Source organism: Pan troglodytes, chromosome 5, assembly GCF_028858775.2.
Source record: "Pan troglodytes isolate AG18354 chromosome 5, NHGRI_mPanTro3-v2.0_pri, whole genome shotgun sequence".
NCBI classification, from domain to species: domain Eukaryota; kingdom Metazoa; phylum Chordata; class Mammalia; order Primates; family Hominidae; genus Pan; species Pan troglodytes.
Genome location: NC_072403.2, coordinates 151,119,997 through 151,142,447, shown reverse-complemented (window position 1 = coordinate 151,142,447; position 22,451 = coordinate 151,119,997). Strand labels below are relative to the sequence as shown.

Genomic DNA, 22,451 nt, shown 5'->3' with positions numbered 1-22,451 from the left:
ATGAGCATTGGAGTCAGAACTGTGTTCAAACTCCAGTAACCAGATTATCTGTAAACCCAAATATATCACAAACTGGAGTAGAATATTTTTCTGCAGTGAGCAGGTATATACAAACCTACCCACAAAGGCCAAGGGAGCTGAAGGCCAAAAACAGAGGCTGACAAATCCACTTTCTCAGAAATAAATATTTAATAGGGGCTTACAAACAGTAGTGCTGTCTTGGGCAGCAGTGAGACAGTGAATTCCTACACCCACTCTCCAGAAAGTGTCCTTTACATAGCAAGCTTTTAGGTAAAGTCATGTGCAGCTGGTCACATCTCCGACTTTCTTGCCAAAAGTCATGACCACTGGGAACGTTAGATAAGCATCTTTCTGAGGGATTGTCTATGTCACAGGCATTGTTTAAAGACCTTGCTGCAGAACAGCCGTCAACCTTTTTGGCACCAGGGAAGACAGTTTTTCCATGGACTGGGGAGGGATAGTTTCGGGATGATTCAAGTGCATTACATTTATTGTGCACCTTATTTCTATTATTATTACATTGTAAGATATAATGAAATGATTATACAACTCACCGTAATGTAGAATCAGTGGGAGCCTTGAGTTTGTTTTCCTGCAACTAGACGGTCCCATCTGGGGGTGACAGGAGACAGTGACAGATCATCAGGCATTAGATTCTCACAGGGAGCATGCAACCTACATCCCTTGCATGTGCAGTTCACAATAGGGTTCACGCTCCTATGAGAATCTAATGCCACCGTTGACCTGACAGGAGGTGGAGCTCAGGTGGTAATGTGAGTGATGGGGAGCAGCTGCAAATACAGATGAAGTTTTGCTCTGTCGCCTGCCACTCATCTCCTGCCGTGCAGGCCAGTTCCTAACAGGCCACGGACTGGTACCTCACCCTCCCAAAGTGCTGGGATTGCAGACGTGAGCCACTGCGCCCGGCCCCTAGTCTTCCTTTGAACAGTCAGGTCACTCTCCCAGATAGTCTGTTTCATCTGTTTTAGCTTGATTTCTAGTTCCTCTGAGAGAGTAATAAACTGCAGCTTTGATATTTTCTGAAGGAGTTATTTTCTGAAGGAGACTAAATTTTCTGAAGGAGATGATAAGAAGACCAGAGAAATTCAAGGGAAAGAGGAATAAGCAGAGACAAAGCTTGACAGGTAGATTCATAGAGAAGCTAGAACCTAGACCAGACCTTGACAGGGAGGAGAGTTTACAGAAGCAGATGGAAGGGGAAAGAAAAGCCTTGAGGAAAATTATTAGTACTCTCTTCTGACCAAGGTAGGGAGTGGATGGATGAATATTTTACTGTTTTTTCTAATATTTTTATTTTTGTTATTGGTAATAGTGTATACACATCATCACTGTTGACCTAATAAGAACTCCAGATCCACTCTCCTACTGAGTGAGAGGCCAAAGTTCCCCTACAAATATGACAAGACCACTGAAAGATAAGAGATAGAAAATGTCAGCCAAAGGGAACAAAATATGACAAGAAAACACAGGCTAGGTGGTATTTTCGAAACTGATAGAGGCCTCTCGTGGGTAAAATCTCTCTCGTGGGTAAAGTCACTTTCCCCTTGGCATCTGAAATGAAAGAAATGAAAACAGATTTCCCATTATGCAGCCCACAATGACTGGTACCAGTCCGTGGCCTGAGGGTTGGAGATATCTGCTGCAGAACACCTTGGTATGGAGGAGTCAAACATTGGTCATCATGGCAGGTTTGCTTTACGATGGCATCACTCTTGCCATGCAAGGGGCTATTTTCCTACAGATATTGCTATGATGCTAAAACCCATTGCTACGATGCTTTCAAGAAGGCCTAAATAATACATTCAGGTAGGATACTTCACCCAACTAGGATAAAATTAAAAGAACTCAGATAATAACTTTTAAGTATCTTCAAGTTCCAAAGTGCAGGGTTGGAATCACTCTAGTGTTTTGGAACATGGAAAAACATAATAAAATTGCTCTGTGTTACAGAGCAATTTTTTCTTCTCTGACAAAACATCTCAAATGTGTCCCTTTGCAAAGTTAGTCATTATTCAAGTTTCCGTAAGACAATATACAAAATCTCATTCCAGAGGTAAGCAACTTCAAGTGTTCCTAACCAGAAAAGTTATTTTTCAATCACCCTAAAACTTTTACATAAGAATTGGGGTGTGTGTGTGTGTGTGTGTGTGTGTGTGTGTGTGTGTGTGTTGAGGGGAAAGATATGAAGAAAATAGGGATAAAGTTAAAATAACCAATTTGGGTTTCTACTCTCTTCCATGAGTTATTTCGTAATCTGCATTAACCTTACAATTACCAAATAGTCAGGATGATGTTTTTAAAAATTCCAACTCCCTAATTCTGCCGCTATTTACAAATTACCAAATTCCAACTGACTGTGTTTGACCAAAATCAATGCTTGTGGATTAGAGTATCTAGGTGTGTCCACTCTAATTGAGTGTGTGTGGGCTCATGACCTTTCTGTGCCTTCCCACTCATCATCATTAGCATATTATTGTAAACACTGTACTATTTAACAGCTACATTATGCATGAAAACAACATTTTTAGGCTAACCTCAACTTGTAACCACCATTTTAAACTTTCAGTTGTTTGCAAGTAGCTTTGGCAGCCTTCTTAGCTACTTTTCAGTTAAATGGTACTGTGCTATCGTCTAGACTAATGGTTTTCCAACTTCACTGCTTATTAGAATCAATTGCAAAATTTGTGAAAAATGCTCCTCCTGAGCCCTCACACACAGATATTTGGAGTTTGTAGGCCTGGAGTGAAGCATGATCTAGTTTCTCAGTTCTTTGAACATGTTATACTCCATCTCCCACAAGGACTGTGCACATTCTAGTTTGTTTGCCTAGAAATTTCTACCTATCCTGAAATCCTCAATGAGTACTTATTTATTTATTTTTATTTATTTACTTTTTTTCTTTGAGACAGAGTCTCACTCTGTTGCCAGGCTGGAGTGCAGTGGCGCGATTTCGGCTCACTACAACCTCCAGCTCCCTAGTTCAAGCGATTCTCCTGCCTCAGCCTCTTGAGTAGCTGGGATTACAGGCATGTGCCACCATGCCCAGCTAATTTTTGTATTTTTAGTAGAGACGGGGTTTCACTGTGTTGGCCAGGATGGTCTCGATCTCCTGACCTCGTGATCCACCCGCCTCGGCCTCCCAAAGTGCTGGGATTACAGGTGTGAGCCACCGCACCCGGCCCACAATGAGTATTTATTAATGCCTAGTCTTTATGATGCACTGTGCTAGGTGCGCAAAGATAAATAAGTCATGGCCTTTAGTCAAGGATCTCTAGGTAGAGAGGAAAAAGAAGATACATAAGCTAATTGTCATATAGTGTAAGTGCAAGACCAGGAACAGGAAAATTTTTAGGCGAGCATGGGAGATGTTCACCCTGGGTAATTTTGACACAAACAGATTGTGGAAGCAATGGTGCTGATGCTTCAGAAAGTGTTTTCTCTGCTCTTTTGGAGAAAATATAAACATCTGGCTGTGGTCTCCTTTTATAACCTATTTGGACCTCTTAGAGAATTTTAATAAGTCATTCAACCCATATCTGAAGATATATTCTTAGATTTTGCTTATGTACTTGATCAAAGATGTCTTTAATCATTGCATTTATTAGATGCTATTTGCTTTATTGGCACATTTGAGATGCTAAAATGTTTTGACTCTCTACTACAACATTTTCCAAAGTGTGTCTACTTTGGGATGCTTGAGATTTCACAAAGTTAAACAGTTTCTTTACTGCCAGAATTCTCTGACCTTTACTGTATACACAATGAAGATCTAAAATAGTGATGGGCATAGTTTCCATCATTTCCAAAACTTATTGACTGATTGGATCTATGAGAGACATTTTTTTTTTTTGAGACGGAGTTTCGCTCTTGTTGCCCAGGCTGGAGTGCAATGGTGCGATCTCGGATCACCACAACCTCCGCCCTCCGGGTTCAAACGATTCTCCTGCCTCAGCCTCCCAAGTAGCTGGGATTACAGGCATGTGCCACCACTCCCGGCTAATTTTGTATTTTTAGTAGAGACAGGATTTCTCCATGTTGGTCAGGCTGGTCTTGAACTCCCAACCTCAGGTGATCTGCCTGCCTCGGCCTCCCAAAGTGCTGGGATTACAGGCATGAACTACCACGCCTGGCCAAGGGCTTTTTTTTTTTTTTTTTTTTTTTTTTTTTTTTACAGAACACCTTGAATATTTGGGAAATGTCTCTACAACCTAAGCTCCCAGGACTTCTTTTTCCTTTTGAGGCTGCACTTTCTCCTACAATAAATGCAGTACTTACCGGAGCAGTTGGGGGAATATTTAAAAATCTCTCTCGTGGGTAAAGTCACTTTCCCCTTGGCATCTGAAATGAAAGAAATGAAAACAGATTTCCCATTATGCAGCACCATGCCAAGTTCACATCTAAAGTATCCCCTTTGTTCTCCTACTCGCATCCTCCAGGCTCAGAGGTATCTCTCATTTATCACTTCTTTGACAACATTATGTGGGCTGGGAGAAAACAAAACTCATTCACAGGGCTATTCTGAGCTCAGAATCCATCTAGTCAACCTACTAATTTTATAGACAGGGAAATTGAAGCCTAGGGAGTTTCAGAATCCACTAAAAAATGTTACTCATCTAGTTGATGTGATTGCGAGATTAGTCATAAAGCAAGGGATGGACCTTGTGTCACTGACATCGCAGGACCAAAGTGGTACAGAAGCAAGCATCATATTAGTTAAGGAGCATTTATTACACCTCAGTTAATGAATTTTGTCTTTCTAGTTACAAGTGAGCTTCAGTGGTACCTTCTGAGAGGCTCCTGACTAGGACATCAGTATTCTGAAATTTCTTCAGACATCCATTTACATAGTCTTCCTTTATTTTTTGAGACAAAGTCTCACTCTGTTGCCCAGGCTGGAGTACAGTGGTGCGATCTCAGCTCAATGCAACTTCCACCTCCCAGGTTCAAGCGATTCTCCTGCCTCAGTCTCCCATGTAGCTAGGATTACAGCCACGTGCCACCATGCATGGCCAATTTTTATACTTTTAGTAGAGACGGGGTTTCACTGTGTTGGCCAGACTGGTCTCGAACTTGTGACCTCAAGTGATCTGCCCACCTCACCCTCCCAAAGTGCTGGGATTGCAGACGTAAGCCACCGCGCCCGGCCCCTAGTCTTCCTTTGAACGGTCCGGTCACTCTCCCAGATAGTCTGTTTCATCTGTTTTAGCTTGATTTCTAGTTTCTCTGAGAGAGTAATAAACTGCTGCTTTGATATTTTCTGAAGGAGATGGTATTTTCTGAAGGAGACTAAATTTTCTGAAGGAGATGATAAGAAGACCAGAGAAATTCAAGGGAAAGAGGAATAAGTAGAGACAAAGCTTGACAAGTAGATTCATAGAGAAGCTAGAACCTAGACCAGACCTTGACAGGGAGGTGAGTTTACAGAAGCAGACGGAAGGGGAGAGAAAAGCCTTGAGGAAAATTATTAGTACTCTCTCTGACCAAGGTAGGGAGTGGATGGATGAATATTTTACTGTTTTTTCTAATATTTTTATTTTTGTTATTGGTAATAGTGTATACACATCATCACTGTTGACCTAATAAGAACTCCAGATCCACTCTCCTACTGAGTGAGAGGCCAAAGTTCCCCTATAAATATGACAAGGCCACTGAAAGATAAGAGATAGAAAATGTCAGCCAAAGGGAACAAAATCTGACAAGAAAACACAGGCTAGGTGGTATTTTCGAAACTGATAGAGGCCTTAAAACCAAACGAAACAAGCGAACGAAAACCCTGACAATGAGTGGTGACAGTGAGGAGTAAGAAAACCTTTGTAAATTTAAAAAGTGGACCGTAATAGTCTAAGATAACAAATATGCCATCCAAACAATGTTGCTTTTGTTTTCATTGTTATCTAAATCAAGCTAAAAATGGTGAAAGCTATTTTAGTTGTGAAATGACCAAATCTTAAAGGTTGAACTCATAATCCATTTAGTCAACCCACTAATTTTATAGACAGGGAAATTAAAGCCAGAGAGTTTGAGAGTCCACACAAAAATAAATAAATAAATAAATAAATCACTCAACTAGTTGATGGCAGAGTTGGTTCTGGAACCCAGGTCTCCTATCCTTAGTCCAGTGTGAATTTAATAATACTTTCCTTCCTATCCCCTGCATACATGAATTTTACTTCCCTTAAAAGATATCTATAGATGCTCAGGAATTATTTATCTCATGCTTATTTTTAGAAATCATATCATATTAGAAGAAAAACAAAACAGTGAAATATAAATCTAGGTCTAACATTTGAAAGAGGGACATTCACAGTCTTTTCTGGCTTTAAGTTTCTGCCACAATTCATGGAAATCAGGAAGGTGGTTAGAGAGGTACACAAGTACGTATTTATAATGAAATTTAACCCCAAAGTTCTAAAAAAAAAATTTTGGAAGAGAAAAGGCATACTTTTGTTTTTGAGAGATGGAGTCTCGCTCTGTCCCCCAGGCTGGAGTGGAGTGGCCAATCTCAGCTCACTGCAACCTCTGCCTCTCAGGTTCAAGCGAGTCTCCTGCCTCAGTTTCCCAAGTAGCTGTGACTACAGGCGTGCGCCACCACGCTCAGCTAATTTTTGTATTTTTTAGTAGAGACGCGGTTTTACTATGTATTGGCCAGGCTGGTTCTCCCGACCTCTGGTGATTTGAACACATTAAATCTGCATAAGTTGTCACAAAACTTAGTATAAACAATCGTTACTATGCTAAAAGTTTCAGAAAAATCCTGGTCCACATTTCTGCAGCTGGCTTAGTTGCCTTTAATTTCAGGTTTTTTGTTTCTTTTTTCTTTCTTTTTTTTTTTTTTTAAGAGAGAGAGTCTTGCTCTGTTGCCAGGCCGGAGTGCAGTGGCACAGTCTCAGCTCACTGCAATTTCTGCCTCCCTGGTTCAAGCAATTCTCCTGCCTCAGCCTCCAGAGTAGCTGGGATTACAGGCATGTGCCACGACACCAGCTAATTTTTGTATTTTTAGTAGAGGCAGGGTTTCACCACGTTGGCCAGGATGGTCTCGATCTCCTGACCTCGTGATCTGCCCGCCTCGGCAAGCATGAGCCACTGCGCCCGGCCAGTTTTTTTGTTTCTTTGATGTAAAAATAATTTCTCCACCTTCCAATAAAACTGTGCCAGTGACCACAGCCTTATGCGACAGCGCTGTGTCTGCTGCACAGGTGGGTCCACTTTCATGTAGACTTCCTACCACGCTGAGCATTTCGCAGTGTGGTGGCTACATGCCCACATGCCTTCCTAGCTTTCATGAGGAAGAAATGAAGCTTGCTTTGGAAGAACACATTAGGGAGAAGGCAGGTGATTCCTTCCTGATAAAGCGTCCCTGAATAAAGTCAGTTTTTCCTCTTTTGTTTGACACTGTCACCAAATGACCCTATTTCCATGGAGATGTAATGATAGCCTTTTGTAGATGATGAGCAAGTCTCTGTCTACTCCCCTCCTCCATGATTACTTCACATAGCACCCTAGTCCCACAACACCAATGGAAGTTTAAAAACTGAGGTCAGTGATGTTGTAAATTTATGAATTCTGCACATGCCCATCTCCAGTTTCCTGGATTTTTTAAAATTAATCTCCAGTTTTAGTGCTTTTCCTGTGAGACTTACAAATAGAAATTCTGTTTCCTGGATTTTTTGTTGAAGGGAAGAATAATTTTTGAAGGCATATTGATGCACCTGGATGTTAACCTTCTATACAAAATAACACAGTAGAGCAGAAAGAGACCTCAGTGAGTGTGAAGAGTAAAAAACGAAACAAACAAAACCAAAAAGAAACCTCTTCTCACAGTGACAGAAAATAAAACCAAAGGGGAGAAGATAATGTGGGAAGAAAGCAAGAACCTTTGGACTCACTCATTTCTCTCTCTCCCAAACAAGACAGGTAATGGTTTTACATGTCGGTACACACACTGAGAGGTATTCCAGGATACATAAAACATCACAGGTGAGAGTAAGACCTGTTTTTCCTCTAGTTGGTCACAAAAAATTGTTTTCATGACAGTGTTTATTTGATTCACATGATACGAGTTTGAGCTAGTTGGCTTTGATTTTTCTGTTTGTTTGTTTGTTTGTTTGTTTGTTTTTTGCAGTGGAGTGCAGTGGTGCAATCTCAGCTCACTGCAATCTCTGCCTCCTGGGTTCAAGTGATTCCCCTGCCTCAGCCTCCCGAGTAGCTGGGACTACAGGCATGTACCACCAAGCCTAGCTAAGTTTTTGTATTTTAGTACGGATGGGGTTTCACCATGTTGGCCAGGATGGTCTTGATCTCCTGACCTCGTGATCCGCCCGCCTTAGCCTCCCAAAGTGTTGGGATTACAGGCGTGAGCCACTGTGCCTGGCCAGCTTTGTTTTATTCTATTATTATCATCATTTACTGAGCACTTGCCATGGGCCAAACACTGTGTTGCATCCTGGGCCAAGAATGATCAAGAGTACAGTCTCTTGACTTTAATAGATGACACTCTAACTTGGGATTGTAGTCTTCATGTGGGCACCTTCCCTGGACTGAAGACAAAGGTGAAGGGATGGCCTGACCAATGCAAATCCATCCCTGTCAGTAGAGGGATAACCCAAAGCACATGCCTGGCAGGGGCGAGGCGTCAGTGATTATCAGCTGCAAATGCCACAGGCCATAATTGGAGAGCTGGGAGGGACCCTACTCACACCCACCTTCCCCTGTTTTAGGCTAATCTGAACTGACTCACTAGGCAAAGATAGACAAAACTAACTGTTGGGAATGAGGTCATTTAAAAAAAAAGTTTCCTTCTATTTCTCTAGGTCTCTCTAGCATCAGAATTCCACATGAGAGTGGAGTGACTTAGAACAAGTAGGCTAGCCTTGGATTCAAGCCTTCTCTCTGCCAGCACTAATCATGTAACTTTGGACTTTTCTGGGCCTTAAATACTAAAATGCATAAAATTAACCGGTTAGTCTGGATGCTCTTTGAAATTCCTTCTAGACCTAAAATTCCTTGATTCCATGTAAAGTTGCCAGGTTTAGCAAAGGAAAATACAGGATGTCCAGAAAAATTAGAATTTCAGGCAAACAACAAATCATTTTTTAGTACAAATATGCTCCATGTCCTATATTTCATCTGGCAATCCGAATTTCATGACATATATGCCTCTCCAAGATGAAAGCAAGTACTCTAGCCAAGGGGAAATGTCTGTTGTTGGGGGAAAGGTTGTCAATTTTCTTAAGCAGATTTATATCAGGAAGTGTGGGCTTTGTTGTGTGACTTGACCACCCTATTCTGATTAAACAGAGTGGTTTTCATAGGTAGGGATGGGAAAAATGCCCCACCCTTTCATGATTATTTAACAGGGTTAATTTTTTTTTAGTGTAGCATAAACTCCAACTGGAAACAAAATGAAACTGCCAACGGATATTAAGGCCTAGCTGGGGGAAAGGAAGGCCAGAGAAGGCTGCGTCCATTATCACAGAGACAGAAAAAGGCTTGTGGAAAGGCTCTCCATGTCTTTACTTGGTTTTCCTTCTATAATGATTTTATTCTATTTGGTAGGAAACAGGATCAGAGTTTTCCCACTCCAACGCCAGGGAATGGGTTTATGTACAAAAAAGAGAAACTTGCTTCCCCCTAAAAGAGGGAAAAGAAGTATCAAAAGAACAAAAAACACGGGGGAAAAAATGGGCAGGCTACTTCATCAAGCTTCTCTGCTTTTGGCTGGAATCCCAGCAACTCCGTGTTGCTGTTTCATACTAGTCGGAAATTTTGATTGGCTGTTTTGCTTCCTTTTTGTTAATTCAAGTGGGAAAACGGGTGACGTATTCTTTCAGAAAGTATTTTTGATGTATAAAATCTTTTGATTCTGAAGAATACAGGGAGGAGAAATAAGAACGGATTCTTGTGATGAAAACTGGGAGACTTCTGTTATAGCAAACATTTATTGAGAGTCTGCCATGAACCTCACACCGTACCACACATTCACAAACTTCCCAACTAATGTTCACTCTGTAAGGTAGGTGTCATCATTTCTATAGGAAAGAAAATTACATCTGATAAGATGAATGGCTTAGCCAAGGTTGGGAATAATTAGCAAGTGGTCAATCTGAGACTCCAGCCCTTATCACCTGACTGTAAATTCAACACTTATTTTTTTCATGTCTTTTTTTTTAAGGCAAAGAAGCCAACCTGCTAATGCAAAATCTGAACAAGTTGCAAACACCTGAAGAAAAGTTTGATTTTTTATTCAAGAAGTATGCTGAATTGGTAAGATCTTGGATTAGCTTCTTTTCTCAGAACGATTAGTGAGCCCAGTGCCTCTAGCTTCAAGGAACAACAAACACCTGCCAATCCGAGAATGAATTGTAAACAGCAACATCTGAGGTCTGTGCGCTAACCCTGCAGATTATGAGACCCACAGCTAAGATGTGGCATTCTCTCTAGTAAAGCTAGGCAGTGGCCTTCTCCTTTATTTCTGCTTCTTAAAAAATTCTTTTGAAGGAATGCCCATCAGAATCTCTATCTGTTCCATTTGGTTATCTAAATCAGGGAATGAAAATAAACCATATCACCCAATCCCAGAGACATAGGTACCTCTACCTGAAATGCATTGTGACCAGAATCACTGGGTTAATTCTCGCATGTTAGCACCTCACTAGCTCCTTTTGACTGTGTTGGTGTCATGTTGAGAAAAAGGTAAAATAAATCTTACCATACATTAAAAATTCATACTAATAGTAGTGAAGTTAGATGGAACAAACAATTGAATTTATTTTTATAGAAGTTATTGAGAATAATATTTCTTTTGTACATATACGCATTTTTAGGTATATTGACATAGTTTGGGAAACTTTATTAGTCAGTTGCCTGAGTTTTTAATATTGGACTTGGCATTTATATATGTGCATCAACTCTGTTGGATACCAGAGTACTATAGGAGTGGATGAACTGTTCTAGCAACTTTCAGCATGTACTATATGGGGCATATTTAAGTTATTTATAAACAAGGAAATCTATTTTATGTCGTTGTTTAGAAGAATTGCATGAAATCATGTAGTTGCAAATAAAAGGTAGTTTGAGGCAAAACAAAAATTCTTTCACTTACTTCTTTTGGAGAAACAGTGACAGGAGAATGCAACTTAAGAGACTACATATAGCAAAAAATCCCTCCAGGCAGTAGTAAGTTGAACTGCCCCCAGCAGTAGATTTACCACTGCAGCTAAGGAAGCTTAAACCTCAGGACATCTCACTTGCATGGGCCCCTTTGAGGCCTGGGGCCTAATTCTCTTTAATTTTTTATTTTGAAGAGGGCCTCCAAAACTGAATAAGCTTCAGGCCCACAAACTCTTCATCCCTGTTGATGGAGCACACTTTAGTAAGTGACTTGTTTTCTTTGTTTTTCACTCTGAATCTAGTCCTGTAATCTTTCTGTTCTTCTACCTAATGTGTCCTGTTATGCTGAACTATTATGCAGTAGATCCAGAAAAATTCTGAAACTCTGCGTGACTGGCTGTTTGCTTAACCCTGCCAACAGTATTTTAAAATTATTTTTTAGACACACAAACTACATCACGAAGATATATAATACTGAATACACAAAATAAACAAAAAATCTCTAATCCCTCGTGTAAAATACAAACTTTGTTCTATGCATATTCTTTTCCTGTTCTACTGTGTATGCAGATTTTTATTATAATTACAGTCATAAGGTACATATAAGTTGATATCTGGTTTTCTTACGTGACAGGCATTTTTCCATATAATATATAGTCTTCACAAATATATTTTGTAAAAATTGTGTCATATTCCATTAAGTGGCTGTATCTACTGATTCAATAATTTGAATATATTTAAATTCCTCTCACTGTTTTGCTTTACCAAATATTTCTGCATTGAACATCATCACGTATTAGCTTTGTTCTTTTTCCTTCTTTTTTATGATTTTAAGAAAAATTTCCAGAAATAGGCTTACTAAATTAAACAAGATGAGTGCTTTCTGGTTTTTAAACTTTATGGCCATATTGCTTTCCAAAAGAGCAGTAGACACTCACAAAGCAAGTATCAGTGTATCAATTTTCTTGCAACTTGTATTGCATTGGCTATTAACAATTTCAATACCATAAAAATAAGTTAGGTGTCAAAAATAATATTTTCTCCCCAAATCTGGCCCCCACTCTCACGTTTCCATGCGATTCTCACCTATCCATCCTTGCTCTTTTTAGTATTTTCCGAGTCATTTTTCCTTTACCCCTTCGATTTACCAATTCATACCAAGGCCATTCATGTTTAGTTTCCAGCGCCATGTTCTATACTTGAGGGGACTGGGCAGCATTCTAGACTAATACAGGAAGTGATGTGTGGTGTTACATTCCCACGACAGTGCACTGGGGAAGCATCACTTTTCCAGACTTACCGATATTTTCTCCATGAGCCAGGGTTGTTCATCCTGGTCTCAGGGAACTCCCTGTACCTACTCATCCTCCTAGCAAAGCAGTCACCCCCAATAAACAAGAGATTGTTTTTCCAGAGACCATATTCAATTCAAGCCTTACTTGCTATATTTTGGCATTTGTATCATCTCTCATAATAAACTTTCGAACCTGAGAGATCATCCTAGAAAAAATGAATAGGAGAAGATTAACCCAAAAAACTTATCACATTTCCTTTTCAGAAAAGAAAAATTATGAGGAATTTCAATTTTTTACGTGGAGACTAAAGCCTATTTCCTTGCTCACTGATTTGGATATTAATATAGAAAATGAATGAAATATAAGTGTTCACATAGAATAAATCATCAAATTCAAAGCTGTGAATCAAACTGCCCCTCTAGCTCACTCATCCTTGCAGAGTCTAAATCCTGTAATATTATCTGACATTGTATTCATTAATAAATAAAGATAAGCTCATTAATAAGTAAGGACATTTCATGACTAAATTAGGAAATGGCCTGGGAGAAATATTTTTCATATTTAATTTCCTCAATTCTTATGTAGTTAAGACAACATCAGTAATAGGATTTTAATTTAGTACTTACCATTAATTTTACTTTTTAACTTAGTAAAAAAAGAGAAAGAAAACAAGAGAAATTACAGACAGAAATTCTATATGCCTATTACAGTTGTACAGAAGAACTATGCCTAAGTTAAATCACAAAGCCAGCATTTGACTGAAGCTAGGCAGTAAGAACCTAGAGGGCAGGGAATGTGTATTTTTCATTGTCTTCAATGCCAAGAATCACTTGAATATTGGCTGAATTACTTTGTTAATAATTTAAAATTTTTTAAATATAAAGGAAAGTTCTGGAGTATTATCTGGCTTAATATTAGAAACAAAATAGGCCAAGCACAGTGGCCAGTGCCTGTAATCCCAGCACTCTGGGAGGCCAAGGCAGGCAGATTGCTTGAGCTCAGGAGTTCAAGACTAGCCTGGACAATATGGCAAGAACCCATCTCTACAAAAAAATTAGCTGGGCATGGTGGCACACAACTGTTGTCCCAGCTACTCAGGAGGCTGAGGCAGGAGGATGGCTGGAGCTAGGCGTTTGAGGCTTCAGTGAACTATGAATGATTGTGCCACTGCACTCCAGCCTGGATGACTGAGCAAGACGCTGTCTCTAAAAAATTAAAATTAAAAATAAAAATAAAACATTAAATGGAAAATGAGCAAGCACAAATCATTTCTCTTTCCAATTTATGAAACACCTGTCGGGTGTCTTCCTCCTGACACTCAGATAAAGCCACATAGTGCAGAGTTCCCTAAACAGGGACAGTTTTGTTCACCAGGCAACAATAGGCATGTCTGTCTGGAGATATTTTGGGGTGTCGCAGTTGGGCAGTGCTACTGGCATATAGCAGGTAGGGGCTAGGGATGGTGTTGAGCAACTTACAAGGCATAGGACAGCCCCAACAACAAAAAATTATCTGGCCCAGTATGTTACTTGTGCTGGGGTTCAGAAGCCCTGACATATGGTTTAATCTTCAGAAGGTAAAGTCTAAACCATAATGGCAATAATAATAACAATATATAAATTTCTTTTCTTTTCTTTTCTTTTTTTTTTTTTTTTTTTGAGATGGAGTCTTGCTCTTGTCGCCCAGGCTGGAGTGCAATGGCACGATCTCAACTCACTGCAACCTCCGCCTCCCAGGCTCAAGCGATTCTCCTGCCTCAGCCTCCCAAGTAGCTGGGATTACAGGCACCCGCCCCTAGGCTCAGCTAATTTTTGTATTTTTAATAGAGACGAGGTTTCACCATGTTGGCCAGGCTGGTCTCCATCTCCTGACTTCAGGTGATCCGCCTGCCTCGGCCTCCCAGAGTGCTGGGATTACAGGCATGAGCCACTGTGCCCGGCCTACAATATATAAGTTTCAAGAAAGGACAATAGTCATTTAAAATCCAAATATATGTACAGGAAATTTCATGCCTATCTAATAACTATGGTGCAAAATTAAAGGCTCACATCTATACTATGAGCAGCTTAGCATGAGAAATATTTAATAACAGATTATTTATTTTCCAAGGAGGATATCTATTTCAATCAATATTTTTAGTAATATGGGTTTTGTTTTTACAATGCTAATTTCCACTAGTAGCTAGAAATTGCACATAAGTATGAAGATAGAATATCATATATACATATCCTTAGCTTTATCTGGCAAGGGTTTAAAATGCTTATTTTAGGGTGGCAGGAGGGAGAGAGGAAAGAAATAAAATGTGAACTGAAGAAAGTGTGACAGGTGTTCATCTTGCTCAGAAAGAACAACTGCTTTTTTATTTTTTATTTATTTATTATTTTTTGAGATGGAGTCTTGCTCTGTTGCCCAGGCTGGAGCGCAGTGGCACAATCATGACTCACTGCAACCTCCATCTCCCTGGTTCAGGCAATTCTCCTGCCTCAGCTTCCCAAGTAGCTGGGATTACAGGTGCATACCACCACGCCCGGCTAATTTTTGTATTTTTAGTAGAGATGGGGTTTCACCATGTTGGCCAGGATGGTCTTGATCTCCTGACCTCATGATCTGCCTGCCTCAGCATCCAAAAGTGCAGGGATTACAGGCATGAGCTACCACGCCCAGCCCCAATGGCTTTTTTAAAATGGGGAAACTGAGGCATGTGTCAGGGCTCATGTGGCATTTGTATCCATTTGCATTAGGCTCTGTGAGGCACCAGAACACCTGAGGTCCAGAAGAACCAGGGCTTTTCCTTTCTGTTCACCAACAAAGTCGTTATTAGGACTAGTACTTACCTGACTTCAGCACCATCTGGACCCTACAGGAACTGAGGCCAGTGGAGGAAATGGCTCTGGACAAAGGGCTGCTGCTTGGATGTGGCCCCAGTGATGGTCAGTCTGAGATCGACACTCCTAGAGTCCACCGATCTCTCTCTGGAGGCTTCTGAGGTTGATCCCCATGCTCCCCACACCAGGTCTAGAACTCCATAATAATGCTGCCAGATGTAACAAATAAAAATACAAAGTTTACGTTTCAGACAAACAACAAATAACTTTTTGGCAAAAATATGTCTCATGCAATATTTGGAATATATTAATACTTACGCTAAAAATTATTTCTTATTTATTTGAAATTTAAATTTAACTGGGTGTCCTGCATTTTACTGACAACCCTACCCTAGAACTTCAGCATCCAAGATGGAAAGTACAGTGGTAAGTTGGTTTCATGTTCCAAGGCAGTCCTGATACAGTACTTTAGTTGTGGCTGCTGGAGGAACATGAGAAGAGTTCAACTGGGCTCAGCAGAAACCAGCAGAATGATTTATTTGTTATAAGCACAGAGCGGGTGCGGGTGCGGGTGGGGAGCAACAAGGCGTGTTACAGATATTTGCTATTCATGCCGTTGAATCATGCAGTAGCTATTTCTGATGCTTTGGTGAAAACCCGTCAATGCTTAGGTAGTGGAAGGGTACTTTCTCTTCTCCTTTCCCACACATAAACAATCCACACTCAGAGCCCAAAATTATAAAGAAGAGAACTTCATCTTCTGTTTACCAGGAGGCTGCATTTCTCTTTCCTATTTTTAAAAATAGCGCTAGAAGCTTGTTTCAAGGAAGAATTAGGAAAACTAAATGCAACCCAAGCAGATAGACTGTTGATCATTGCCTCAATGCAAGGCATCGTCATGAACTCTGGCAGTTCACAGATTCTGAGACATGCCTTTCTATTTTGTCTGGCTATTCAATATTGGTTAGATAGACTCAGGAAAAATATTTCTAGACCATCCAAAAATAGATCAAAGTAAAAAGAGACTAATAATAATGAAAAACCTATCAATGCTGTGTTCTAAAAACTATATACCTTCAAGTATTACAAAGGTGATGTTTGTGAATTTCATTTACTTCCAGAGGAAGAGATAATAGCAAAAAATGTTTCCAAACAACCACAGAGTAATCTTTAGGTTTGCTTTTTTTCTATCCACTCCAAGGAGATCCCTGCCATTTTCTTTCATGTTTGTATCTCCATGTGTACAGCTGGATGAACATCGTACTGAGCAAAAGAAGTTAAAGCTCCTCCAAAAGAAACAGGTACAAATTCAAAAAGAAAAGGACCAGTTACAAGGTGAACACAGCAGAGCTATCCTCGCTCGAAGCAAATTGGAGAGTCTGTGCCAGGAGCTGCAGAGACACAACAAGACTCTGAAGGTATGTCCCCATGGCTCAGAATAACATAATTTCTTGAATGGGGCACAGAGACAGGCCTCTGCTACTCATGGAAAGAGTGTGAATTTTAGAATCAGAGAGGCTTGGGTTCAAATACTGCCTCTGCCCCTTGCTTGCTTGTAACCTTAAATAATTTTACCTCCTTGAGCTACTTTCTTCATCCGTAAAATGGAGATTAGACCAGCTTCACTGTGTGGCTGGGAAAAAATTAGATGAAGTTGAATAGGTAAGGTACCCGCACAGAACCTGACACAGTGCAGGCCCTTGATAAAATGCATACCATTCCCCTTACCTTTCTATTATGTTGAGTTTGTTTCTAAGGTGGGCCTTAGTTCTTTGTAAAAAATACATTTGTAAAGATTCAGCATTTTTGGTGTTATAATGAATTCTGCATGACATGAGATAAATGGACACACACCGAATTGACACAATGAAGTGAGATTGAGAACCAAAATGTCAATAGTCATCTGAAAAAAAGGAAGCTATTGGAAAAAGCACTGCAGCTCTTCAGGTTTAATTATTCAATCTAAAAATAATAGACTGATCACTTCATTTGGTCTGCACGGGTTTCATTAATTACAGCGTAAGCCCTAGCAGTGTGGTTAATTTGATTACACAGAGACACTAGCTCCATTCAATATAGCAAGATGCAGAGCTCTCCAAGATGATACTGTGTGCATCCCCAATCCCCTTTCCAGCTGAAGATCCTAAATCTTTTGACAAATAATAATTAATCAGACACCAGTGTTCCTGTAAGGTAGTTATTATTATAAGCGTTTAAAAGGAGATACTTCAAGAAACAGAGTACATGAAAATCACTGCTGAATTTGTACAATTGAGTTAGGAAGAAAAATAGAAGAGAATCATGGTTCCTCATTTTCCCAAATTGGTTTTTGATATTTGGGAAATGGAGAACCAGTGTGATGAAGTCAAAGTCTCAAATGGCAGGTTTTAGATGTGCTACTGGCGTCTTGTCAACAATAGTACTTAAGACAGACTCCCAGGCCGAATGGGGGCCTGAGGATGGAAGCATCGTCCTCAACTCAAGGTTTGGATTCAAAGGATGCATAAATCTCTTGTGTGCCTGCATAAATCCACTGTCTGTCAGTAATGTTACACAGTAAGGAGATAAAATTAAATCAGATAGGGTGGGATCATTTATCAACAAAGAGATATAAAGAGTAGAATGATACAGCGTGGTCTTCTTGGGTAGTATTGAAAGACAGAATGTTCAGCTGGTCACAGTGGGTCACATCTGTAATCCTAGCATTTTGGAAGCCCAAGGCAGGAGGATCACTTCAGCTTGGGAATTCGAGACCAGCCTGGTCAACATTTATGAGAGCAAGACGTTGTCTCTACCAAAAATCAGGAAAATTAGCTGAGTGTGGCACGTTCCTGCAGTGCCAGCTACTTGGGAGGCTGAAGCAGGAGGATCATTTGAGCCCAGAAGTTCGAGCCTGCAGTAAGTTATGATTGCGCCACTACACTCCAACCTGAGTGACAGACAGCAATGTCTCAGAAAATAAAGAAAGAGAGAGAGAGAGAGATCTTATTAATACCATCCAACTGGCTAGAGATTCTCTCCCACCAAAAAAACAAAGACAGAATGATCAAAGTAGCAGGAGACCCTGTAAGTGTGCCCATATGCCCTCAGTAATGGCTTCTCATTATGAACAATGACATTAAGTATTATTATTATGCCAGAAGTTATGCTAAGTGCTTTATATACATTATTTCATTTAATCTTCATGATAACCCAGTGAAGGTTAATATCTCCACTTTATTGGTGAAGAAACTGACACTCAGCAATCCAAATTGGTTGTCCAAGATCAAGCATATTTCAATGTCAAAATCAGAATTCAAATTCAAAATACTTTCAAATTTTCTTTCTAATTTTTTCTTTGACCCAGGGATTATTTAGAAGTGTTATTTAATTTTTATAGCCGATCATACATGGTCTATCTTGATACCATATGTACTTCGAAACAATGTTTTTCAGATGTTGGGTAGTGTTCTATAAGTAACAATTAGCTTTAAATCATTTATGCCTTTTTTGAATTTTTTTATCAATTGCTGAGAAATGAGAGTTAAAAATCTCCTCATATAATTATGGAATTGCCCACTTATTTTAATTATGTCAATTTCTGCTTTATGTACTTTGAAGCATTAATATTAGGTGTATATACATTTATGATTATTATGTCCTCTTAATGAATTGGTGATTTTACCTTTATGAAATGTCCCTTAGTAATCTTTTTTTTTTTTTTTTTTTTTTTTTGTGAGATGGAATCTCGCTCTGTCGCCCAGGCTGGAGTGTGGGGGTGCAATCTCGGCTCACTGCAACCTCCGCCTCCCGGGTTCAAGCAATTCTCTGCCTTAGCCTCCTGAGTAGCTGAAATTACAGGCACCCGCCACCATGCCTGGCTAATTTTTGTATTTTCAGTAGAGACGGGGTTTCACCATCTTGGCCAGGCTGGCCTTGAACTCCTGAGCTTGTGATCCACCCGCCTCGGCCTCCCAAAGTGTTGGGATTACAGGTGTGAGCCACCACGCCCGACCAGTAATAATCTTTGTCTGGATGTCTACATTATCTGATATCAATTTAGCCACTCTAGTTTTCTTACTCTTATTGTTTGCCTGGTGTATCTCTTTTCATCCATTCACTTTCAGCCTGGGTCTTTATATTTAAAGTGCATTCTTTCAAGATAGCATATAGTGGATCTTACTTCTTTTCATTCCTACAGTATCTGCCCTTTAATTGCAGTACTAGTTCATTAACATATAATGTACTTACCGATGTGGTTTGATATATGTCTACCATTTTATTATTTATTATTTGTCACCTCTGCTTTGTTTATCTTGTTCTTTTCCTGCCTTCCTTTGGATTATTTGAATATTTAAAAATTACATTTTATCTCTTGTATTTTTAAATTATAACACTACACATTACCTTTAGTAGTTGCTCTGTGATTACAATATACATTCTTAATTTTTCATAGTCTTCCTGGAGTTAATGTTGTATTACTTCACATAACATGTAGAAACACTGCAACTAAATAGATCAATTTACTCCCTCAGCCTTTAAGCTATCATCATTATATGTATTATATTTATATACTTTTGTAAAGCCGATGAGACATTGTTATAATTTTTACTTTAAACAATAATATGTATTTCTTCTTAAATTAAAGGCAAAACTATATCCCTTTTATCTACCCAGATGTTTACCATTCCTGATACTTATTCATTCTGTAGCTTCACATTTCTGTCTGATGTCATTTCCCTCAGCCTGAAGTACTTCTTTTAGTATTTCTTATAGTACAAATCTGCTGGTAATCAATTCTCTTAGTTGCCTTTTATCTTTAAACATCTTTATTTTTTTTTAAATTGAAGGCTAAATTCATTGGATATAGAATTCTGCATTGAAAGAACCTATTCGTGGGTTTTTCTTTTTCCTTTTAGCCTTAAATAAATGTGCCACTATACTGGCTTTTAAAATTTCTCATGAAAATCAACAATCATTTGAATTATTGTTCCCCCATATGTGATATGTCCTTTTTCTCTGCCCTTTTCAAGGTCTTTGTATTGATCTTTGGTTTTCAGAACTTTTACTGCTTTATGGCCAGGAGTGGTTCTTTTCATATGTACCCGACTTGGTATTTGCTAAACTTTTTTGTATCTGTAATTATATGTCTTTTACCAAATTTGAATTTCTTTCAGCCATTATTTCTTCAAATAGTTTTTCTGCTCCACTTTCTCTCCATCTTCTTCTCTTCTAAGATTCTAACTCTATGTGTGTAGACCTTTTGATATTGTCCCACAGGTCTTCGAGTCAGTCTTCACATTCTTCACCAATACTTTTTCTCTTTTATTTTTAGATTATCTTATTTTGATTGGTCTATCTTCACATTCAGTGATTCTTTTCTCTCTCATTTTCATTCTGCTCTAAATCCATCCAGTGATGTTTGTGTTTCAGATTTTGCAATTTTTAATTTAAGAATTTCCATTTGGTTCTTTTTTTGTATGTAACCTCTCACCTGAGATTTTCTACCTTCTCATTCATTGAGATAATATTTTCCTTTACATCATTGACCAAAGTTATAATACCTGTTTTAAAATACTTGTCTGCTAATTCCACATTTGCAGCATTGTAGAACAGGCCTTCTCTAATTGTCTTTTCTTTTGAGAATAGGCCACATTTTCTTGGTTCTTCATATGTCAAGCCATTGTCTATTGGATCCTGGATGTTGTGACTATTATGTTCTGGAGAATCTGGATTCTACTATATGATGAATACTTTTTATTTTTTTAAGCAGACAATTAATTTGGTTAGATTCAAACCATAAACTTTGTCTCCTGAGCAGCAGCTGAAATCTCAGTTCAGTTCTTTTTTACTTAGCTAGACTGCTTTGCACATGTGTGGCTCAAGGCCAATCAGATTTGTGTAAAGTTTATTCACAGGATCTGGGCTCTATTTCTCTGACTCTCTCTTTTTTTGGGTGATCTTCCCCTCACTGTTGAGGGACTATAGTTGTCCAGAACTCTGTATTCTTATTCTTCCAATATGAAAGATGGTATGTTTTATATGAGAATTTTGCCCACCTCATACTCCTGCCAACTGCAGATTTCCCTCAAGCTAAAAGCTATAAAAAATAGGAAACTCATGTACAAGTGCCAACTTCCCTCTAGAGTCTGTCTGATTTTGTTTACTCTCTAGTGTCATCATTGTTTCTTGCATTTCATCCAGAGTTTACAGTTGTTATTTGCAAAAGGGTCAACTTGATATGAGCTTCCTTGGCCACACTAGTGAAACGGCTTAAGTGTACCTAAATCTAAAATCCATGTGCTGGGAGCTTGGGAAGATATAGAAAGACAATGTATAACTAGGTATTTCCGCCATCACAAATTTTAGCTTTTACTTTTCTTTATTAAAACCGCTTCTTTAATGAATCAAACGCGTGCACACACACACACACACACAACCTCACAATTTAGGATAACTTAAGAAAGGATTGATAAAAGTCTGAGACATGGGTTTGTTTCAACAAAATGATACATATATTCGAAGTGATAAATCTGAGCCTCAAACTATGCTGAAAAAGAACTGCCTAGTAAGAGAGGGGTAAGTGTCTCAGGGAGCATGATTTTCCTAAAGAAATGAGAAGCATTTGTTATCAGAATATCACAGAATTTTAATGTGGAAAGGACTGTAGGAATGATCTAGTCCAAGCTACTCATATGTCTGTACATATATTAATAATTCATTGATTCATTAAATAAACATTTACTGAATACCTATGGATTATGTGCCAGGCACAGCACCAGTTGTAAGATGCACAATGATGCTTGCAAGGTTTTTTTGTTATCTCAGACTTCATCGCTCAATTTTATTGACATTATTTTGACTTTGAATAATGTATTTGATAAAGAAAAGATAATTTTATCTCAGACACTGTCCAAATGATTGAAAATCCTTTAACAATGGACTCAAATTTTATAAGATTTTGCTAGATTTCTTTTGGTCTCATTGAAAAACAATATAGGCCGGGGGCAGTGGCTCAACCCCCATAATCCCAGCACTTTGGGCGGCCAAGGTGGGCAGATCATCTGAGGTCTGGAGTTTGAGACCAGCCTCGCCAACATGGTGAAACCCCATCTCTACTAAAAATAAAAAAATTAGCTGAGCTTGGTGATGCGTGCCTGTAATCCCAGCTACTCAGGGGGCTGAGGCAGGAGAATCACTT

At 39.1% G+C, this 22,451-nt stretch overlaps 1 protein-coding gene and 1 long non-coding RNA gene across 5 annotated transcripts in view; one reads left to right on the top strand and one right to left on the bottom strand.

Moving 5' to 3' along the window:
* Nucleotides 1-22,451, top strand: part of TXLNB (taxilin beta) — an 83,491-nt gene that overhangs the window by 36,489 nt on the left and 24,551 nt on the right. For all 4 annotated transcript variants that reach the window (XM_016956388.4, XM_054686364.2, XM_016956389.4 and 1 more), the window contains 2 exons: nucleotides 10,214-10,305; nucleotides 16,519-16,689. In XM_016956388.4, the coding sequence (XP_016811877.2) occupies nucleotides 10,214-10,305; nucleotides 16,519-16,689 (263 nt within the window). The remainder of the gene's footprint in view (nucleotides 1-10,213; nucleotides 10,306-16,518; nucleotides 16,690-22,451) is intronic.
* Nucleotides 171-15,812, bottom strand: LOC104007005 (uncharacterized). The gene is made up of 4 exons (XR_681067.5): nucleotides 15,590-15,812; nucleotides 15,281-15,480; nucleotides 4,318-4,380; nucleotides 171-633 (listed from the first exon to the last, which is right to left on the bottom strand). It is a non-coding gene; the product is annotated as an uncharacterized LOC104007005 (long non-coding RNA).